The sequence below is a fragment of the Schistocerca americana genome, chromosome 2 (genome assembly GCF_021461395.2).
Source record: "Schistocerca americana isolate TAMUIC-IGC-003095 chromosome 2, iqSchAmer2.1, whole genome shotgun sequence".
NCBI lineage: Eukaryota > Metazoa > Arthropoda > Insecta > Orthoptera > Acrididae > Schistocerca > Schistocerca americana.
In genome coordinates, this window is record NC_060120.1 from 176,042,077 (window position 1) to 176,063,400 (window position 21,324).

General features: G+C 41.4%; 1 protein-coding gene across 2 annotated transcripts in view; it reads left to right on the forward strand.

Annotated features, from left to right (window-relative positions):
* The window catches only part of LOC124588910 (esterase FE4-like), a 292,280-nt gene that overhangs the window by 208,119 nt on the left and 62,837 nt on the right, over positions 1–21,324 (forward strand). For both annotated transcript variants that reach the window (XM_047131505.1, XM_047131506.1), the window contains one exon: positions 4,459–4,679. In XM_047131505.1, the coding sequence (XP_046987461.1) occupies positions 4,459–4,679 (221 nt within the window). The remainder of the gene's footprint in view (positions 1–4,458; positions 4,680–21,324) is intronic.

Below are 21,324 nucleotides of genomic sequence, written 5' to 3' on the forward strand. Positions count from 1 at the left end.
CAGAGGTGGTGGTGCAGATTGCTGTACACACCTGTACCTCTAATATCCAGTAGCACGTCCTCTTCCGTTGATGCATACCTGTATTCGTCGTGGCATACTATCCACAAGTTCATCAAGGCACTATTGGTCCAAATTGTCCCACTCCTCAACGGCGATTCGGCGTAGATCCCTCAGAGTGGTTGGTGGGCCACGTCGTCCATAAACAGCCCTTTTCAATCTATCCCAGGCATGGTCGATAGGGTTAGTGTCTGGAGAACATGCTGGCCACTCTAGTCGAGCAATGTCGTTATCCTGAAGGAAGTCATTTACAAGATGTGGGCGATGGGGGCGCGAATTGCCGTCCATGAAGACGAATGACTCGCCAATATGCTGCCGATATGATTGCACTATCGGTCGGAGGATGGCATTCACGTATCGTACAGCCATTACGGCGCCTTCCATGACCAGTAGCGGCATATGTCGGCCCCACATAATGCCAACCCAAACCAACAGGGAACCTCCACCTTGCTACAGTCACTGGACAGTGTGTCTAAGGCGTTCAGCCTGACCAGGTTGCCTCCAAATATGTCTCCGACGATTGTCTGGTTGAAGGCATATGTGACACTCATCGGTGAAATGAACATAATGCCAATCCTGAGCGGTCCATTCATCATGTTGCTGGGCCCAACTGTACCACGCTGCATGGACCTCCTCATGGGCGTTGGCAGTGAAGTTGCGCATCATGCAACCTATTGCACACAGTTTGAGTTGTAATACGACATCCTGTGACTGCACAAAAAGCATTATTCAACATGGTTCCTCCAAGCTGTAATCCATAGGTAGCGGTCATCCACTGCAGTAGTAGCCCTTGGGCAGCCTGAGCGAGGCATGTTATCGACAGTTCCTGTCTCTCTCTGTATCTCCTCCATGTCTGAACAACATCGCTTTGGTTCACTGCGAGATGCCTGGACACTTCCCTTGCTGAGAGCCCTTCCTGGCACAAAGTAACAATGTGGACGCCATCGAACCGCGGTATTGACTGTCTACGCATGGCTGAACCACAGACAACATGAGCTGTCTACCTCCTTACTGGTGGAATGACTGGAACTGATCGGCTGTCGTCTAATAGGCGCTGCTCATGCCTGGTCGTTTACATCTTTGGGCAGGTTTAGTGACATCTCTGAACAGTCAAAGGGACTGTATCTGTGATACAATATCCACAGCCAACATCTGTCTTCAAGAGTTCTGCGAATCTGGGTGATGCAAAACTTTTTTGATGTGTGCAGAATGGACCAACTACATCTTCCATCTTCATGACTTTTACCTTACCATTCATGACCATCCTACACAGTTAACTAATACACTAAAACACCTTGGACTAAGCCCCGACCAGCAACTAACATGTTAACTTCACCTACTAACCGCCCAACAAAAAGTCCACAGTAGTATATTTGCTGGCCGAAATTGGCGATTATGCCACTGGACAGTGTAAATGATTATGGTTTCAGTACTCTGATACTCCCTTACAGGTAGAACACCCACCAGTTTTCACAAGTATTGTTTGTGTTTAAGGTTGTTACCAAGCCAGATAGGGCATATAACCAGCGTGAACAGTATCAGACGTTGAGTGATCACTGTAAAGGACACAGAGATGCCGTATATTCGTTTGATACTGTGTTATTAGCACCTGACAAGTTTAAAAGAGGCTTCATTGTGGATCTCCTTTCGGCTGGCTGGTCACATCGTGCAATATACAGACTTGTAATGCATTCAGCTGTGACAGTGGCCCAATTTTGGCAGCATGAGCACGTGAGGGCAGGCATGCTAGTCGTCAAGTTTCCAGTCGATCACATCTGAGTACCACAATGGAGGATCGCTGTATTGTGCACCAAGCACTTTGTTTTAGGTAATTATAGTCCCATGTGAGAGTTGCCGTTAACACCACAACAGCAGCAGCTGCGTTTGGAGTGCTGCCGTGACTGGGAAGCATGGGCTGCTGATGAATGGGGCTGCACTGTGTTCAGTGGTGAATTACAGCTCTGCACTACTATGGATGACTATCTTTGGCGAGTATGGTGGCAGTCTGTGGAAAGGTCCCATTGTTCCAATGTTTTGGAAGGGCACAATACTATTCCTTGTGGCGCCATGGTGTGGGGGAGCATTGGATGTTCCGTCAGGTGACATCTGATAATGATTAAGGGAAGTCAAATAGCACAACGGTACATCAAAGAAATCCTGCGTCCTCATGTGTTACTGCTCATATGACAGTATTGTGGTGCTATTTTTGAACAGTGCAATGCTCGTCCAAACGTCGTACAGATTGATAGAGATGAACTGCCTATGTGATGTTGAGGTACTCCTATGGTGAGCAAGATCCCCAGATCTGTCACCAATCTGAGACCAGCTAAGACGCCAACTCTGTCTCAGTGCCAGTACCCCTGTTACCAGGGACCACTTACTACAGTTGTGGGCCAGCGTTCCTCAGGGGAATTTATGGCGGCTTTACGAGACCTTTCCCAACAGAATCATTGCCTTCATCCTGGTCACAGAGGGTCCAAAGTCACACTGATAAGTGAGCTCACACTGGTAACGTCTTTGCAAATTTGACTCGATGTTGGAATGATTGAAGCAACGTCACATACCCTCTAAACCCGTGAAGTTTCATTCTGATTCCTCCTACCCTTCTGGGTGCTCCATTTTTTTGTGTCAGGCAGTGTAGATGGAGTTGCGTCTATCTGCTCTGTGCTGTTGCACTGAAACGCTAATCACTTGCATATTCATGAATACGAGGGGCGTTTGAAAAGTCCGTGCAAAAATAAAAACTACTTACTTGTTTGGGGTAAACCTTTTTTTATTTTTCGACATAGTCTCCTTTTAGACTTATACACTTCGTCCAATGCTGTTCTAATTTGTTGATCTCTTCTGAATAATAGGAATTGTCCAAGTCTGTGAAATAGCTGTTAGTTGTTGCAATCACCTCCTCATTTGAATAAAATCTTTGCCCCGCCAGCCATTTCTTCAAATAGGGAAACAAATAATAGTCCGAGGGAGTCAAGCCTGGAGAATAGGGGGGGATGTGAAATGAGTTGGAATCCTATTTCCATTAATTTTGCGACCACAACTGCTGAGGTGTGTGCTGATGCTTTGTCGTGATGGAAAAGGACTTTTTTGCGGTCCAATCGCCAGCGTTTTCCTTGCAGCTCGGTTTTCAAATGGTCCAATAACAATGAATAATATGCACGTGTAATAGTTTAACCCTTTTCCAGGTATTCGATGAGGATTATCCCCTGCAAATCCCAAAAGACAGTCGCCATAACCTTTCCAGCCGAAGGAATGGTCTTCGCATTTTTTGGTGCAGATTCTCCCTTCGTAATCCATTGTTTAGAGTGTTGTTTGGTCTCAGGAGTATAGTAATGTAACCATGTTTCATCCACAGTGACGAAACGACGCTTAAAGTCCTGCAGATTCTTTCTGAACAGCTGCAAACCATCCTTGCAACACTTCACACGATTCCGTTTTTGGTCAAGCGTGAGCAATCGCGGAACCCATCTTGTGGATAGCTTTCTCATGTCCAAATGTTTATGCAAAATATTACCAATCGCGGAACCCATCTTGTGGATAGCTTTCTCATGTCCAAATGTTTATGCAAAATATTACGTACCCGTTCATTCGAGATGCCCACAGGACTAGCAATCTCACGCATCTTAACTCTTCTGTCATCCCTCACCATATAATGGATTTTATCAGTGATTTCTGGAGTTGTTCAAAATGGTTCAAATGGCTTTGAGCACTATGGGACTTAACTGCCGAGGTCATCTGTCCCCTAGAACTTAGAATTACTTAAACCTAACTAACCTAAGGACACCACACACATCCATGCCCGAGGCAGGATTCGAACCTGCGACCATAGGGGTCGCGCAGTTCCAGGCTGTAGCGCCTAGAACTGCACGGCCACTCCGGCCGGCCTCTGGAGTTGTAACCCACACAGTGCGTCCAGAACGTTCAGCATCACTTGAGCCTCTATGGCCACTCCGACAATTTTGAAACCACTTATAAACTGTTCTAATCGAAGGTCCAGAGTCACCGTAATGTTTATCAAGCTTCTCTTTAGTCTCCTGAGGCGTTTTGCCTTTCATAAAGTAATGTTTCATCACCACACGAAATTCTTCTTCCTCCATTTTTTGACAATCACTTGATCCACACGAATGCCAAACACAAAGAAATAGACCAATATGGCTGAAACTTGGTGTGCGTTCTTTCCAAAGATGCTACTAACTAAACATGACCTCGTTACGCGCCGGTGCTGCCATCTGTCGGACTTTGCACGGACTTTTCAAACGCCCCTCGTATAGTACACTTCAGGTCAATTTGAGGTTTTTTGCACGCCACTTTCGTAACGGCGGCTGTGTACTTACGAACAGGGAGCGGAGTTCTATGGAGATCTGAGGAGCGATGTTGTTGTTGTTGTTTGGGGGTCAGTGATGTCGCTGCCGTGGACGCTGCTGGGGGCGACGAGCGGCCAGCTGTCGACCGGCCGCGCCCTGGCGGACCTGAGCGCGCACTTCGCGGACCGCGTGGGGCCCGACATCCCGCTGCACACCCCCGAGCAGCGCGCAGCCGCCGCCAGGGAAGTGCGGCGCTTCTACTACGGCTCCACCAGCCGGGACATCACGGCCGCCGACTCTGTCGCCACGGCCAACGTGAGTACCAACTCTACTTCAGTTAATCCCATGTTCTATAGGGCATTTGTATGCTGTATCCTACAGATAATTACGCTCACTGCACAAAACGTTTGCCATCCCAAGGGACATCACGCTAGTAGCATGTCACTCCGCCTCAAGCCTTGATAACGGCCTCAATTTGGCGAGGAAGAAATTCCGCAAATTCCTTCGGGTATACTTGCCCATCAGGAGCCTTTCGTTAATGGCCAGAATGAAAAATGCTTCTGTCGTATGACAAACAAGGCAAATATGTCTTGGGCAGAGTTAGGGACGTAAAAGAAGGAAACTGGCTTCTCGACTTATCTGGCACCACCAAATACATTTAAATCAAAACATCCTGACGTTGCGGCGGCGCGGTTCCTTCCGTCCCTTTACGACGAACCTGCACCTACCTGTGAACATTTGTCAGCAGATAATCAGTAGGGAAGCCGAGCGAAACCTACTGTACTTCGACTTGAACCAGCTGCAATTGAAGTCACTAATCTACGTTTCGGGAGAAAGTTTTCACACAAATGAAAAGTTGGAAATTTTGTCTGTAACTAATATATTCTGAAACTTAGGTGAACAAGTATCACTGCCAAGCCCGTGCTAGTCTTAACACAGTCACTCACAAGCCCTTTCACTCACGTTAGCAAGTTTTTGGTGTTGCATTTCCAGGAAACGTAACAGCTACAAAAATACGGATTGTTTTTGATTGAGAATGCTCGACAAATATTAAGTCTGTCGGTAGCTAATACAGTCATAATTTTTCGTCACCGACCTGCTCAATACGACACGCGGAATTTATGTCTTTTCTCGTCACAAAATTCACTTAAGAATTCCGAAATTTCTACACACCCATCGGAATAATTATGCCGTCACTTTACAACACTTTTGGTGTATGAAACACTGCTAGATCCGGCAACTTATCATTTCCGTCGGAACTACTACTACACACGTCCCTGTTTCATGGCTATGCTCCGACTCCTCTCTAGAATACTCTAAGTCTTCTCTACCAGCAGAGAAAGGCGCGCGAAGAATATTGCTTTACCATTGGTCAGTTTACTCAACAGCCAATAGCAAAACAACATTCTTCCGCGTCAGTCCGCGCTTTTCATCAATAACCAATCGCAAAATAGTAAACCTAACGACTGCACTTTTTACCGACGTAATTATCTAATGTGCTGAAGTTTTGTTTATGCATAAAGTTATTTATTATTGTTATTCATACCTGAATTAACTTTCCCTTTACCATAAACTTACTTTACAAATCTATTCTACAAAAATCCCCTTTGTCCACATCCATACTTCTTCGAAATGTTCCCACACTAAATCCCACTACATAACTCATTAAACAATTATCTTCATATTAACCTTAAACCACACTCACGCATCCTTCATACTGCTAAAACACATTTACAACATTTTACATACACAAAAAGTCATAATAACTCTTTATGAAAATACTAGAACAGTTTATGAAAAACATTCTATTACTTTAGTGCACTCTAGTGGGCACAATCGAAGCTAAATCACAGTCCCCCTATCCAATATTGTCCTCTATCGGCTGATATATAAACTACGTGCGCGTCCAGTCTCGCGTCACCATCTGTCACTATCCAGCTCTGAGACACATCTCCCACTTAACAGCCTCCAAGGCAGGATCGGTATACAGCGCTACGCCTCAACGTATTCGCTCTTTTTAAATTGTTGCTATTAGTACCGATGCGACGTAATATAATGCATCATGCCAAATAAAGTAACATGATACATGATGTCATGTCGTATAGCGTGACAAATACCATCATGCCATCTGCAAACTAACATCCCAAAGAAGTTCGGGCCCACATGCGTTTCCTCTTTGTCGAAATGTCTTGGCGCAAACTCGTCTAGGGGTTGAACCGCACGTGTCGCATTACACGCCATAAATTAGACACTTGTGACCCTTTGGTTAAATTGTCTAGCTGATGGTAAGTTTGTGAAGTACAAAGTGAACATAACATATAATAACAGTAATAATAATATCGGGAACTCAATTAATGACCCATAAATGATGTAGGCCATACAGCTGCGATTTGGTTAGAATGATGTTCATTCAGAAAGCAAACTAGTAGCGAAAGTGGTCGTATTTAAAGTTACTGTTAAACTAGAACGCATATTTATTTGGCATAGTTCAATCATTCACAATCTCATCGCGAAACACAATACCCTACCTCGATATTTACACGAAAAGTTAAGAGTTCGCTACAGGCGCGCGGCTGCTCACCGCTCAGAGACTAAGTCCTGCGATACCACACAACGCGAAATTTCCTATGTCGTTTCACCTTCTAGCTGCCTAAAGACCGACTGTCCGCTTTCGCGTCTCAATCCGAACTGTCCCCTTTAGTGTCTCGACTAGAACTGCCCTCTGCCCGTCTCCGACCGCGTTTCCCGCGCGCCGAACATCTTCGCTCAACTGACTAGCGCAGTTCCTTTTCCTGAAGCCGTCCATCTGATTGGCTACAGCTTATTCTACATTACTTTACATTTTAACATATTTAAATAATCAAAGCTTGACCACTTTCACGTTCTAAATAAAGTAACAATAATATCCATTACATAATAAACGTTAAATTCTTTTAGATAAAACCAATACAATTTCTTTCTTAACTTTGAATGACACGGCCAGTAGCCTCGCACGAATGTGCTTTCTGATAAATAAATAAAGAACAAAAACAAATATTATGCACTAAAATTTACAACAAATATTCTATTACCTAATGATTCAATAAGGTGTCATGCTGTCGTCGTTCAATGTGTTTTGTGTGGAGGAAATGATCTGATGCTTAACTGAAAATACTGATCATTTAAATTTAATATATTTTTAAGCAAATAAAGTTACAGAGTTGATATTTAGAACTGTGTCATTTTAATCATGCGCTTCTATATGAAATGTCGATCGTTAAGATCGACCAAAGCGTTCAGATTTTAGCAAATAGGTCTTTGTTGCAAAACTTGTTAATTTCACTTTAACAGTAAATCCTAAACTATTACAGATATGATCAATATTCAAGTTTTATTGGGATCACCATGAAAGATTATGGAGGATGGCAGATTAAAATTGCTGTGGCTTGATTCGCTGCATTACTACAGCATTAAATAGTTTTCATAAGTGCTTCCCTTTATGGCCAATCTTAGGTCCGACGTATTTAACACTGCTACGTCTTTTTCCCGAGGGCATGCAGCTTTACTGTATGGTTAAATGATGATGTCGTCCTCTTGGGTAAAATATTCCAGAGGTACAATAGTCCCCCATTCGGATCTCCGGGTGGGGACTACTCACGAGGACGTCATTATCAGGAGAAAGAAAACTGGCGTTCTACGGATCGGAGAGTGGAATGTCAGACCCCTTAATCGAGCAGGTAGGTTAGAAAATTTAAAAAGGGAAATGGGTAGGTTAAAGTTAGATATAGTAGGAATTAGTGAATTTCGGTGGGCCGGCCGAAGTGGCCGAGCGGTTCTAGGTGCTACAGTCTGGAGCCGCGCGACCGCTACGGTCGCAGGTTCGAATCCTGCCTCAGGCATGGATGTTTGTGATGTCCTTAGGTTAGTTAGGTTTAAGTAGTTCTAAGTTCTAGGAGACTGATGACCTCAGAAGTTAAGTCCCATAGTGCTCAGAGCCATTTGAACCATTTTTGAAGTTCGGTGGCAGGAGGAACAAGACTTTTGGTCAGGCGAATATAGGGTTATAAATACAAAATCAAATAGAGGTAATGCAGGAGTCGGTTTAATAATGAATAAAAAAATAGGAGTGCGGGTAAGCTACTACAAACAGCATAGTGAACGCATTATTGTGGCCAAGATAGATACGAAGCCTACGCCTACTACAGTAGTACAAGTTTATATGCCAACTAGGTCTGCAGATGACGAAGAAATTGAAGAAATGTATGATGAGATAAAAGAAATTATTCAGATAGTGAAGGGAGACGAAAATTTAATAGTCATGGGTGACTGGAATTCGGTAGTAGGAAAAGGGAGAGAAGTAAACATAGTAGGTGAATATAAATTGGGGTTAAGAAATAAAAGAGGAAGCCGCCTTGCAGAATTTTGCACAGAGCACAACATAATCATAGCTAACACTTGGTTCAAGAATCATGAAAGAAGGTTGTATACATGGAAGAATACTGGAGATACTAAAAGGTATCAGATAGATTATATAATGGTAAGACAGAGATTTAGGAACCAGGTTTTAAATTGTAAGACATTTACAGGGGCAGATGTGTACTCTGACCACAATCTATTGGCTATGAACTGTAGATTAAAACTGAAGAAACTGCAAAAAGGTGGATTTTTAAGGAGATGGGACCTGGATAAACTGAAAGAACTGGCCCCGGGAGTAGACAACATTCCATTAGAACTACTTGCGGCCTTGGGAGAGCCAGTCCTGACAAAACTCTACCATCTGGTGAGCAAGATGTATGAGACAGGCGAAATACCCTCAGACTTCAAGAAGAGTATAATAATTCCAATCCGAAAGAAAGCAGATGCTGACAGATGTGAAAATTACAGAACAATCTGTTTAATAAGTCACGGATGCAAAATACTAATGCGAATTCTTTCCAGGCGAATGGAAAAACTGGTAGAAGCCAACCTCGGGGAAGATCAGTTTGGATTCCGTAGAAATATTGGAACACGTGAGGCAATACTGACCCTACGACTTATCTTAGAAGCTAGATTAAGGAAAGGCAAACCTACATTTCTAGCATTTGTAGACTTAGAGAAAGTTTTTGACAATGTTGACTGGAACAGCCTCTTTCAAATTCTGAAGGTGGCAGGGGTAAAATATAGGGAGCGAAAGGCTATTTAGAATTTGTACAGAAAGCAGATGGCAGTTATAAGAGTCGAGGGACATGAAAGGGAAGCAGTGGTTGGGAAGGGAGTGAGACAGGGTTGTAGCCTCTCCCCGATGTTATTCAATCTGTATACTGAGCAAGCAGTAAAGGAAACAAAGGAAAAATTTGGAGTAGGTATTAAAATCCATGGAGAAGAAATAAAAACTTTGAGGTTCACCGATGACATTGTAATTCTGTCAGAGACAGCAAACGACTTGGAAGAGCAGTTGAACGGAATGGACAGTGTCCTGAAAGGAGGATATAAGATGAACATCAACAAAAGCAGAACGATAATGGATTGTAGTCGAATTAAGTCGGGTGATGCTGAGGGAATTAGATTAGGAAATGAGACACTTAAAGTAAAGGAGTTTTGCTATTTGGGGAGCAAAATAGCTGATGATGGTCGAAGTAGAGAGGATACAAAATGTAGACTGGCAATGGCAAGGAAAGCGTTTCTGAAGAAGAGAAATTTGTTAACATCGAGTATAGCTTTAAGTGTCAGGAAGTCGTTTCTGAAAGTATTTGTATGGAGCGCAGCTATGTATGGAAGTGAAACATGGACGATAACTAGTTTAGACAAGAAGAGAATAGAAGCTTTCGAAATGTGGTGCTACAGAAGAATGCTGAAGATTAGATGGGTAGATCATATAACTAATGAGGAGGTACTGAATAGGATTAAGGAGAAGAGAAGTTTGTGGCACAACTTGACTAGAAGAAGGGATCGGTTGGTAGTGTAACCTCCCCCTCACTTATCGGCCTTAATGACAGTGAAAAATTAAACCGCGTGTACCTACTGGAAATTTGGGAAAAGCAATCGTCACCGAAGTTAATCTGTCGGTAAAGAGGGAGGAAAGGGTTACATCTAAATGAAAGGTAAAATGCAAATGAAACTGGTGGAAATTAATTTTGAAAAGGGGTAAAGTTAACAAAGAAAGTAACTGTGCGGCCGTTACGTTAACAATTAACTAGCGGTAATTAGATATTTGAGATTTGGAGAAAATTACAGTCGCCAGTCCTAAGGACAATTACTATAGTAACTGAAAAAGAAGGTTATTACACATATAATTAGCACTAGAAGCGTGGCAACTGAAGGTTGACACATGTAGTGTGAAAACTGAAAGTTTGTCAGAAGTAATAAATTTCGCTACACTCTGACTTAATTTAGCAAAAGAATTAATAAAACCGGAAAATCGAAAGTTAATTTAGTGACTGAAGTTAATAGTGAGCTTTCTTTCTGAAGCACATCGAAATTCAGTAAAATACGGTTAGTCTTGGACTACCTCAACAATCATTTCAAAAGCTACTTGAATCTACGCAGTTTAGAAATAAGAGATTTAACTTTGAACTTGAATTAAATGATCCTGAACAATTAACAATAGTAAAATTTAGTACGTACCAAGCTGAACTGTAGTCACAGGTAAGCTAAAATACGGTAACAAAACTCGCACTCTTAATTTGTGCTTGTGTAATCTAAATATTGTAGCCAGCTATGAATACCCTAACTGAACTTTGAAATTAAAGCAGTGAAATCGAATGATGCTGGCGTTTGAATTTCAACGACACTCGGGTTCATTCCGGAAAAGGAAGGGACCCTGCTTGGTAATGCAATTGGGACAATGAGCAATAAAGGTTCATGCTAAGTTGCTGTAATTTTGTGATGCAACAATTTTAAAAGTTTGAAAAGCTGAGGTCTGCCATACAGTTCTAAAACTTTACGTGCTTCCAGTCCTCCTTGTTGGTTGATTGAAGGTTTGAAGCCGTCGATCGAGGAGGTGGCGACAGTCACTCATTGTCGGCCGTCGCTGTTGCAGAAGCTGGATGTTGGCGCGCCTTCTTCTCGACACGGTCACCAGACGAAACGGGCTCCTGATGTGCGCCAGCTAATGCTTCCCGTCCGCGACACCATGTCAGAAACTATCATCGCAAGTTGAGCGCAATTACATACTGCCAAACCCCGAAAGCGCGGCAACTCGCGGGAGCTTCACACAACACTTCTGCTCCATTGCACCACCCCAGCCAGACTCTCCTCTGCCCGCGCTCCACGCGACAGAGTTAACACTACCAAAGATCCTAAACACTTTGGTTCTCCACACGACATATCGATGTATTCGTTCGATAGCATAGTTTTCCCTAGGCCAGACCCAGCGTATAAATACAAATAATATTCACAAAACAAACCAACATAAATGCATAAATATATATATATATATACAAACAGTAAAACAATTACAATATATAAGGAGACAGAAATGTCATATCTTGAGGTAACAAAACAAGGAAAAAAAATTATAGTACAATAGATGGAAATAGGAGAATATGCATTTCCGGCGTTACACGTGCCCCACTTTGTCTGAGGATGTTCGTGTAGCGTAAACAGACTCAGAAAATGTCCCAAAAAAGAAACAGCGGAAATGCATACGCTCAAAACATCAACAAAATTTATCATTCGTCTCATTAACCATAAATCAACTTTTAGACCATAATAATTGAGTGGAGACACTCCTAATCTTATTCCACTCTGTCATCTTGCACAAAATAAAACAGGTTGACAACATATTAAAATTCACAGAAAACATAGAAAATGGTTTAGCTATTCCAAAATCGTCAAAATTCGTAACATTATCAAGAAATGGAATATTATTTACAAAATTAATCAGAGTACATGGTCATAGAAACAGGTAGATCAAAATACGCAAATTAATTGTTAATTACATATTATACACATTTTTATGTAACTTTTTCATAATTAATATTCTTGTCATGAGAGTCCAATTAACGCTAAACAAGAAAATAATATTCAGCAGATCGAAAAAACCATAAATATTGACAGCAGAATTCTTTCAGCTGTCCGGGAAGAAAAACAATTCCGCCTGCCGTACTCGCAAGTGCAAAGAATGCCGACAGCGGCACATGAGCAGACAGCGGCTCCGCCTCGCCAGTATTGTTGCGCCCGCCTGTGCGGCACGCTTGATCTCACTCGCCTGTGTAACGGCATTTTCAGAACGTCCGTTTCACTGAATTCTTTTGGAAAAACTCACTCCCGAGTAATCTCAAGCAGTCCATTAACACTATCACAGTGGATAAGTCAACACTGTCCTTCATCACACGCATGTACTAGCCTGAAACTTAAAACAGCGTCTAAGTACATCGGCAATGACTAGTGAAACACACATTCATGAAATCTTATAGCTAGTTACAAAATCATATTTACATTGCTTCATCTACTGTGACTCAGCTGAAAACTTAAACTAGCAGCTTGGATTTTTCAACTGACAAATAATCACTCTCTCTTAAATCATTTAGTAAAAATTAGTTTGGAAGGTAGGAGACGAGATACTGGCAGAAGTAAAGCTGTGAGTACCGGGTGTGAGTCGTGCTTCGGTAGCTCAGATGGCAGATCACTTGCCCACGAAAGGCAAAGGTCCCGAGTTCGAGTCTCGGTCGGGCACACAGTTTTAATCTGCCAGGAAGTTTCATATCAGCGCACACTCCGCTGCAGAGTGAAAATCTCATTCTGGAAACATCCCCCAGGCTGTGGCTAAGCCATGTCTCCGCTATATCCTTTCTTTCAGGAGTACTAGTTCTGCAAGGTTCGCAGGAGAGCTTCTGTAAAGTTTGGAAGGTAGGAGAAGAGATACTGGCAGAAGTAAAGCTGTGAGTAAAGTGTGAGTCGTGCTTCGGTAGCTCAGATGGCAGGCACTTGCCCGCGAAAGCAAAGGTCCCGAGTTCGAGTCTCGGTCGGGCACACAGTTTTAATCTGCCAGGAAGTTTCATATCAGCGCATACTCCGCTGCAGAGTGAAAATCTCATTCTGAATTACTTATTAATTACAACTTCTTTAATATCCTCTTGGTCAGGCAAAAGCATGGCAATCTAGCAAATCGTTTAAATCTAACACTCTATAGTTACATACTGTACAAATTACCCATTCTGTGGTATTAATCAATCCGAGGTTGGTACAATTTCAAGTCTACAATGTTCCGTATACCCAATAGTTTTCCAGAGCTTGGATACTCTGAGCAATAAGCATTTGTGTGAGGTATACCAATGACTTTACATGGTCCATTATAAACAAACTTAAATTTAGAGATTTCATTGGCTATCTGGCGCGATTCGTCATGAGCTTTTACAAGTACTAAGTCTGCGATTGCAAACTTAGCAAAACGCGCTTAAGCGTCATGACGACGTATGCGACCATCGGTTTTTAGCTTCATTATTTCTGGCAAACGATCTTTTTTCACATCAATACTTGGTTTGTCTGGAAACACACTCTTATTCCTCATTATTACTTCATACAGGCCTCGTCTTTGTTCGTGTGTTACGTTTGACACACCGTCTACAATAGCTTCCAATTCACTTTCTACACTATTGTCAATGCCGAGATTCTTCACATTACAGTAGTACACATTCATACCTAAGTCAATGGCATCCGGCCACTCAACAATGTGTATAGGCTGGTATTGCCTATGCACACCGTCTCCTGCCTCATCAAAACTAACTACTATTGTTTTATCTTGTGACGCACATGTCAAAGTTTTGCTTTCGTAATTAATCACCGCACGGTACTTTAGTAGCCAATCTAACCCAATAATTACTTCCTTAGTTAAGTCTGGCACGACGACAAACTCCTGTTCAAATCGTGCCCCACAAATCTCGAAGTTGACAAAAATCTGTTTTGTGGCCGGTTTACTGGCCTTCCCAGTACCACCGATAATTTTCACTCCTGTTACTGGCATAACTACGATACCAGGTCTGTCTTTCAGTAACTCAAATATTTTCCCAGATACAGCACTCAATTCTGCACCGGTGTCAATCAACACGTTTAGTTGTAGGTCGTTCATATTAACAGACACTACTATCTGTCTACACTTGTCCTCGACTGTTTCTTTATTTTCCCACAGTAAATCCTCGTCTATATCCAGGTCATTCCAGAAAAAACCATCCGGCTTTGATCCTAAATCCGGCTTATCTGGCGGCCTTTTCAGCCTCTGTTCACATACAGTTTTAATTTCAACACGTTTGTCCTGAGGCTTAGTCTGTAGCTTCGCCTCCAATACCGAAACCTTTTCCTGTAACTCGTCAACTAGTGAGTGTTGCTTTGCTATCAATTCACTAATTGTCACCTTCGTTGATTCCACTTTGGTCAGATTGATCTCATCTGCCAATCTACCTGGAGGAATGTGCCCAGTAGTATCTGCAATTACTTCCTCTGGATCTGCGCAAACCACACTGCTACCGTCTGACCGTATAACGTCAGCTCTAACCTCATACACGCTGTAATCTACGTGCTTTTCTACCAATCGTGTCCGGCTAGCACTAAAATTTTCGTAATCTTTCTCCTTAATACTCTCGCAATGTTTAAACTGGAGGTTTGCGTCGGATGGGTCGGCTACTTCTACCACTACAACTTTCGGTAAGGTCTGCCGGTTAGGGCCAGAACTTTCCGTTACTACTTCAACATCTAACTCCTGCGGGACGAAACACGACGAATCTTGCTCGTGCTCCCCATTAATATCAACTGTTTCTGGTAAAGTCTGCCGGTTAGGGCCAGAACTTTCTATCATTTCACAAACACTATCTTCCTGCGGGACGAGACGCGGAAAATCCTGCACGCGCTTCCCATAAGCACTTCTCCCATACAGGCCCCTATAATCTCTTAGTTCGTCGTATAAGCGACCGAACTGCCTTAACCAGACCCCATCCCTCTCTGCATCCCCTCGCTCGATGACGGACGTTTTATCCGACATCTGATCTTCTCTCAACACTTGCGAATCATTCTTAAACTCAATCTCCAGTTCCGCTGTGGGTATTACAGCTGCCACTTTATAATCGATTTCCGGAACACTACTTAAATTGTTCTCACTGACAGTGAATGTATTTTCTACTGCCGTGTATACAGCTGATGTACTACTTGTGGACGCACTCCTTTCTCTTAACACTGGCACACTCTCCCGCCGTTGATTATTCCATAAGGAATTTTCATAACGACGACACCTGGGTTTTCTCTTGTTATTGGGCCTCCAAAATTTCTCCACGCCCGGTCAGCCCCTCACCGGCGCGGCTAATGGTTTCCCTGTCTCGTCCCAGCAGATACTCTCCCCGGATGCTGCTGAGGCGGCTGATCACACCCTCTGGCGTTATTACTATTCTGTGAAGCCCGTATCACGCTAGTATGATACTGGTTTCCGTCATTCCTGTTACTATTTGCATTGTACCGATTGTCATTACGGCCCGAATCACTATTGTTATTGCTGCCAAGATTGCGGTATGCATTATTCCCATAGTTATCGTTGTTGTGGTTGCTGTGGTACCCGTTGTTGTTACCACGGCCTCTACCACTGTCGCCATTATTGCGCCAAGTCCTCGGCCTCAACTCTTTCCAGGAAATCATTGATTGTCCTGTAATTGCTTCCTACGTAGCGTTTTGTATCATCTGGAAGCTTCTTGTAGAGTTCCCAGACTATTTCGGATTCCGTGCGGCAGTCACGCAAATATTCCAACTTGCGGATCCAGCCCTCACAAAACTCCTTCATCGAGCCGCGCGAATTCGCATCGAAAGGCCTCGATACGACAAATTCGCGCCAGACACTTTGCTGTTTTTGCTCTGACCGGTATTCAGCCAGAAACAAATTCTTAAACTTGTCTAAAGTCAGGTTCGTAATGTTGACGTTTAAGCCCCAACGCTTGGCATCACCAGCCAACACATCAATAACCGCATTAATTTTTCTCTCATTAGTCCATGATCTGGGTAAAACTCTTTCACAATTTTTAATGAAATCCGTCGCGTGTATACCGCCTTTTTTCAAGGGGTCGAACCGCTCCTCTTTCGTCAACAATTCCGAACTATGTGCACAGATTGGCACATAGCTCTGTTTTTCGTCAAGTTTCTTTTCTAATTCCGACACTCTCGTAATTACTTGGCAAGTGGTTGTCGCAAGCGTTTCTACTTCCCTTTTTTTCTCTTCGCAGGTATTAGCCTGCTTCGTCACTTTGGTATCTACTTCGGATGCTAAAGCCTTTAAAGTTTCACACCTTCTTTTGATCCTCTTTTTTCACTAATTGAATTTGTTCCGTCACCTTATTCTCGATGATCGGAGCAACTGCTTCTCCTACACTTTTCTCGATTCTGCTAATTTCGGAATAAAAACGAGTATTTATGCTCGCAATTTCCGCCTGAACGCCTATCATTTCCTGTTTAAGATTACCGATTTCGGTATTAATCACAACAATATCTTCTTTGATTTTATCAACTTTTGTGTTAACAATTCCAATATTGTTGTTAATAACATTAATAGCTTTGTTCTGATTGTCTAGCTTTCGTTCAATTTTTTTCAGACTCAGCTTCTTGCTTGGCAGCCTGAGCTTCTTGCTTGGCAGCCTGATCTTCTTGCTTGGCACACAGAGCTTTAATTTCTGCCGATTGACTCTTGATTTCGTTAATCAAAACATTCAATAAATCAGTTAAATTCCCGGAAACTACCGGTTTTACTTCCGTAGCGGCTTCCTCTTTAATTGTCCCCCCGTATTCGTCATCAAGGGATTCAGATTTGATTTTCACTTCCGATTCCGAAACATTTTCCAAAGTTTGGAATTCCATTTCTGCTCTTTGTTGCGTTTCGGCGGTCGCGTCTTTCATGCTAGCCGCCTGCCCCTGAACAATGGGTACCGCGGTGCGCGTTTCCCACTGTTCGACCGATTGTTCCGTATCCAAGTCTACCAAATTTTGGCAATTGTTACCTTCACTCATTTTAATAATTTTCAATATAAATGCCAAATCTCAAATCTAATTAGGATTCCTCACATTAATATTCTCGCTGACGTATCGACCATTTCGTAACCAGTACTTTGTTACGAATTTTCACAATGTAAAATTTGTGTCCAGAACAACCTCAAATTCGAAGATTGTCCTGTCACCAGGTCGCCACGTGTAACCTCCCCCTCATTTATCGACCTTAATGACAGTGAAAAATTAAACCGCGTGTACCTACTGGAAATTTGGGAAAAGCAATCGTCACCGAAGTTAATCTGTCGGTAAAGAGGGAGGAAAGGGTTACATCTAAATGAAAGGAAAAATGCAAATGAAACTGGTGGAAATTAATTTTGAAAAGGGGTAAGTTAATAAGTAAAGTAAATGTGCGGCCGTTGCGTTAACAATTAACTAGCGGTAATTAGATATTTGAGATTTGGGGAAAATTACGGTCGCCAGTCCTAAGGACAATTACTATAGTAACTGAAAAAGAAAGGTTATTACACATATAATTAGCACTAGAAGCGTGGCAACTGAAGGTTGACACGTGTAGTGTGAAAACTGAAAGTTTGTCAGAAGTAATAAATTTCGCTACACTCTGACTTAATTTAGCAAAAGAATTAATAAAACCGGAAAATCGAAAGTTAATTTAGTGACTGAAGTTAATAGTGAGCTTTCTTTCTGAAGCACATCGAAATTCAGTAAAATACGGTTAGTCTTGGACTACCTCAACAATCATTTCAAAAGCTACTTGAATCTACGCAGTTTAGAAATAAGAGATTTAACTTTGAACTTGAATTAAATAATTCTGAACAATTAATAATAGTAAAATTTAGTACGTACCAAGCTGAGCTTATATATATATATATATATATATATATATATATATATATACACACAGTAAAACAATTAAAATATATAAAGAGACAGAAATGTCACATCTGAAGGTAACAAAACAAGGAAAAAAATTATAGTACAATAGATGGAAATAGGAGGATACGCATTTCCGGCGTTACAGTAGGACATGTTCTGAGGCATCAAGGGATCACCAATTTAGTACTAGAGGGCAGCGTGGAGGGTAAAAATCGTAGAGGGAGACCAAGAGATGAATACACTAAACAGATTCAGATGGATGTAGATTGCAGTAGGTACTGGGAGATGAAGAAGCTTGCACAGGATAGAGTAGCATGGAGAGCTGCATCAAACTAGTCTCAGGACTGAAGGCCACAACAACAACAACAGCAACAACGTTTAAAATCAACAGCGACATTCATGATTACAAAACCAGAAAAAGGAAAGACCTACACTATCCTTTACTTAACCTATATTTGGCACAGAAAGTGGTAAAATACGCTGCTATAAAACTTTTTAATAAATTACCAGATGAAATAAAATGTCTGACAGACAGCAGTAATAGTTTCAAAAACAAATTGAAATCATACCTCCTTGACAACTCCTCCTATACCATAGATGAATTCTTGAATATGAGTAAATAAATCTGGAGATATAATATATGCATTTTGTGCCATTTAAGGGAATGGGATAGAAAATAGAAATACGTAGGTATAACATTATAATGTTAAAAAAAAAAAAAAGAAAACTTGTTTCCTGTGCGTATTTCTTGTGCATTTGACACGTTCCACGTCATAACAGTTTTTCCATGCTATTGATCAATGGAACACGTAACTAACTAACTAACTAACTCTCTTAAACTGAATTTCATTGGTTGTTAAGCTTTTTACAGCTACTGGCAAGTTATTGAAAATGTGTGTTCCTGAATAATGCACACCTTCTTGTACAATACTAAGTGACTTTAAATTCTTGTGAAGATTATTCTTATTTCTAGTATTGATTCCATGAACTGAGCTGTTGGTTTGAAAAAGTGATGTATTTTTAATGACAAATTTCATTGAGGAATAAGTACATTGGGAAGCAGTAGTTAGTATCCTTGGTTCCCTAAACAGGCCTCTGCAGGATGTTCTTGAGTTCATACCACATATAATTCTTATTGCACATTTTTGTGCCTGAAAAACTTCAGCTTGGCTTGATGAATTACCCCAAAAAATAATACCATATGACATTATGGAGTGAAAGTAAGCATAATATGCCAGTTTTTTCATTTTTATATCCCCTTCATCTGACAGAATTCGCATAGCAAGTAGAGATTTGTTTAGATGCTTCAGCAATTTTGTGGTGTTCTCCTCCCAGTTGAATATATTATCGAGCTGTAATCCCAAGAATTTAACACTGTCCACTTCTTCTATCTGCTTGTCATCAATGTTAGGCATATACTCGTGGGACACCCCTTACAAGTTCTGAACTGCATGTACTGTGATTAATGTCCACAAATATTTTATTAGCCGATATTTCTAAGACTACACTTGATTTGCTATTTATTGCGATGTTTTTATCATCAGCAAACAAAACAAAATCGGCTTCTCGTAATGTTACTGATGAAAGGTCATCGATATACACAAGAAAAAATAAGGGTCCTAAGATGGAATCTTGTGTGACCACACATGTAATTAGTTCCCAGTTGAATGATGTCTGATAGCTTAATATATGTCTTTTTCCTAATAACACCCTTGGTTTATCATTGGGTAAGGGATGGCGGACCCCTTAAAGCATCCTAAACTTTAATGATACTAATTGACAAATGTCATATTGGATGTGTGAGTTAACGATCATTTCGCTCTCATTTAAGCATATGGCCGAAAGAGTCATACCTCAGGAATTGTGTAATGAATCCGTCGTCCAGGCCCGTGTGCTGCACAAAGGGCGCAGATTCACCACGAGATGGGGAAACTCACAGGCATCTATTGTCTATTGAGGCCTAAGCACTGTAGTGTACGAATGAGACAGACGAGAACCTATATCATAGGGAACCCCCTGTAGAAGGTATTTGTGGCCAAGAGTGGAAGTATGCAACGCATGTTAGCTTACTAATTTCTACATCCTCAAAATTGGCAATTATTCTGACTGAAAAAATTGCTGAACCTAGTCACTCTAGGAGATCCAAAATATGACTTTTCCAATTAAGATTCTCATATAGACACACACATCCAAAAACTTAGTATGCTCTAACCTGGCTACTGACTTCTTCTGATGTGTTATGTTTATTGAAGGAATTATACTTTTTGCACCAGAAAATTGGATGTAGTGTGTTTTTTCAAACTTCAGAGCAAGCCCATTCGCAGAAAACCAATTAATAACTTTTCCAAAGACCTTATCTGTATCATTTTCTATTGAACTTTCTTTTACTGGATTAATAATTATCCTTGTATCATCAGCAAAAGTGTCAGTTCAGCATCTTGTTGCACATAAGAAGGGAGGTCAATCACATATATCAAGAACAGGAGGGGGACCTATGATCGAACCTTGTGGAACACCTACTGTAATTTCACCCCAGTTGCATGAAGTGGCAAACTCCTTTGAATCACTTCAAGCATATAAAGAGAATTTTTGCTTCCTGTTCTGTAGATATGACTTAAACCACTCATATGCTGTTCCATTTATATCATAGAATTGTAATTTCTCTAACATAATGTCATGGTTCACACAGTCAAATGCTTTGGATAAGTCACAGAATATTCTTACTGCTGACATTTTACTATTTAAAGACTCAATTACGTGGACAGTGGAACAGCATTTCTGAAATCCGAACTGTGATTTACTAAGTATCCCCTTACTGTTGAGATGGCTAACCACCCTTGAATAAATTACTTTCTCCTAAATCCTAAAGGATTTATTGGTGGCCAACTCCTTCTACTCCACTGATGAATTTCTCAGTAGAATCAACTGATTTTGTATGTATGTAAGTACAATCTAACCTCTGCATCATTTCAGTGTAGTAATACGTTGATTGTAAATAAGTATTGTAGTAGTTCTATTGTACGTTTATTACCTTATAACTAAAAAATCCAGCGCATGAATGCGATCTTAGTAAATGAATGTTCTAAAATGATCCTTTCATATAGTGTTCATTAAAAAATGTCGATCATTCCACTTGGGGCCTGTGGAAGGTACA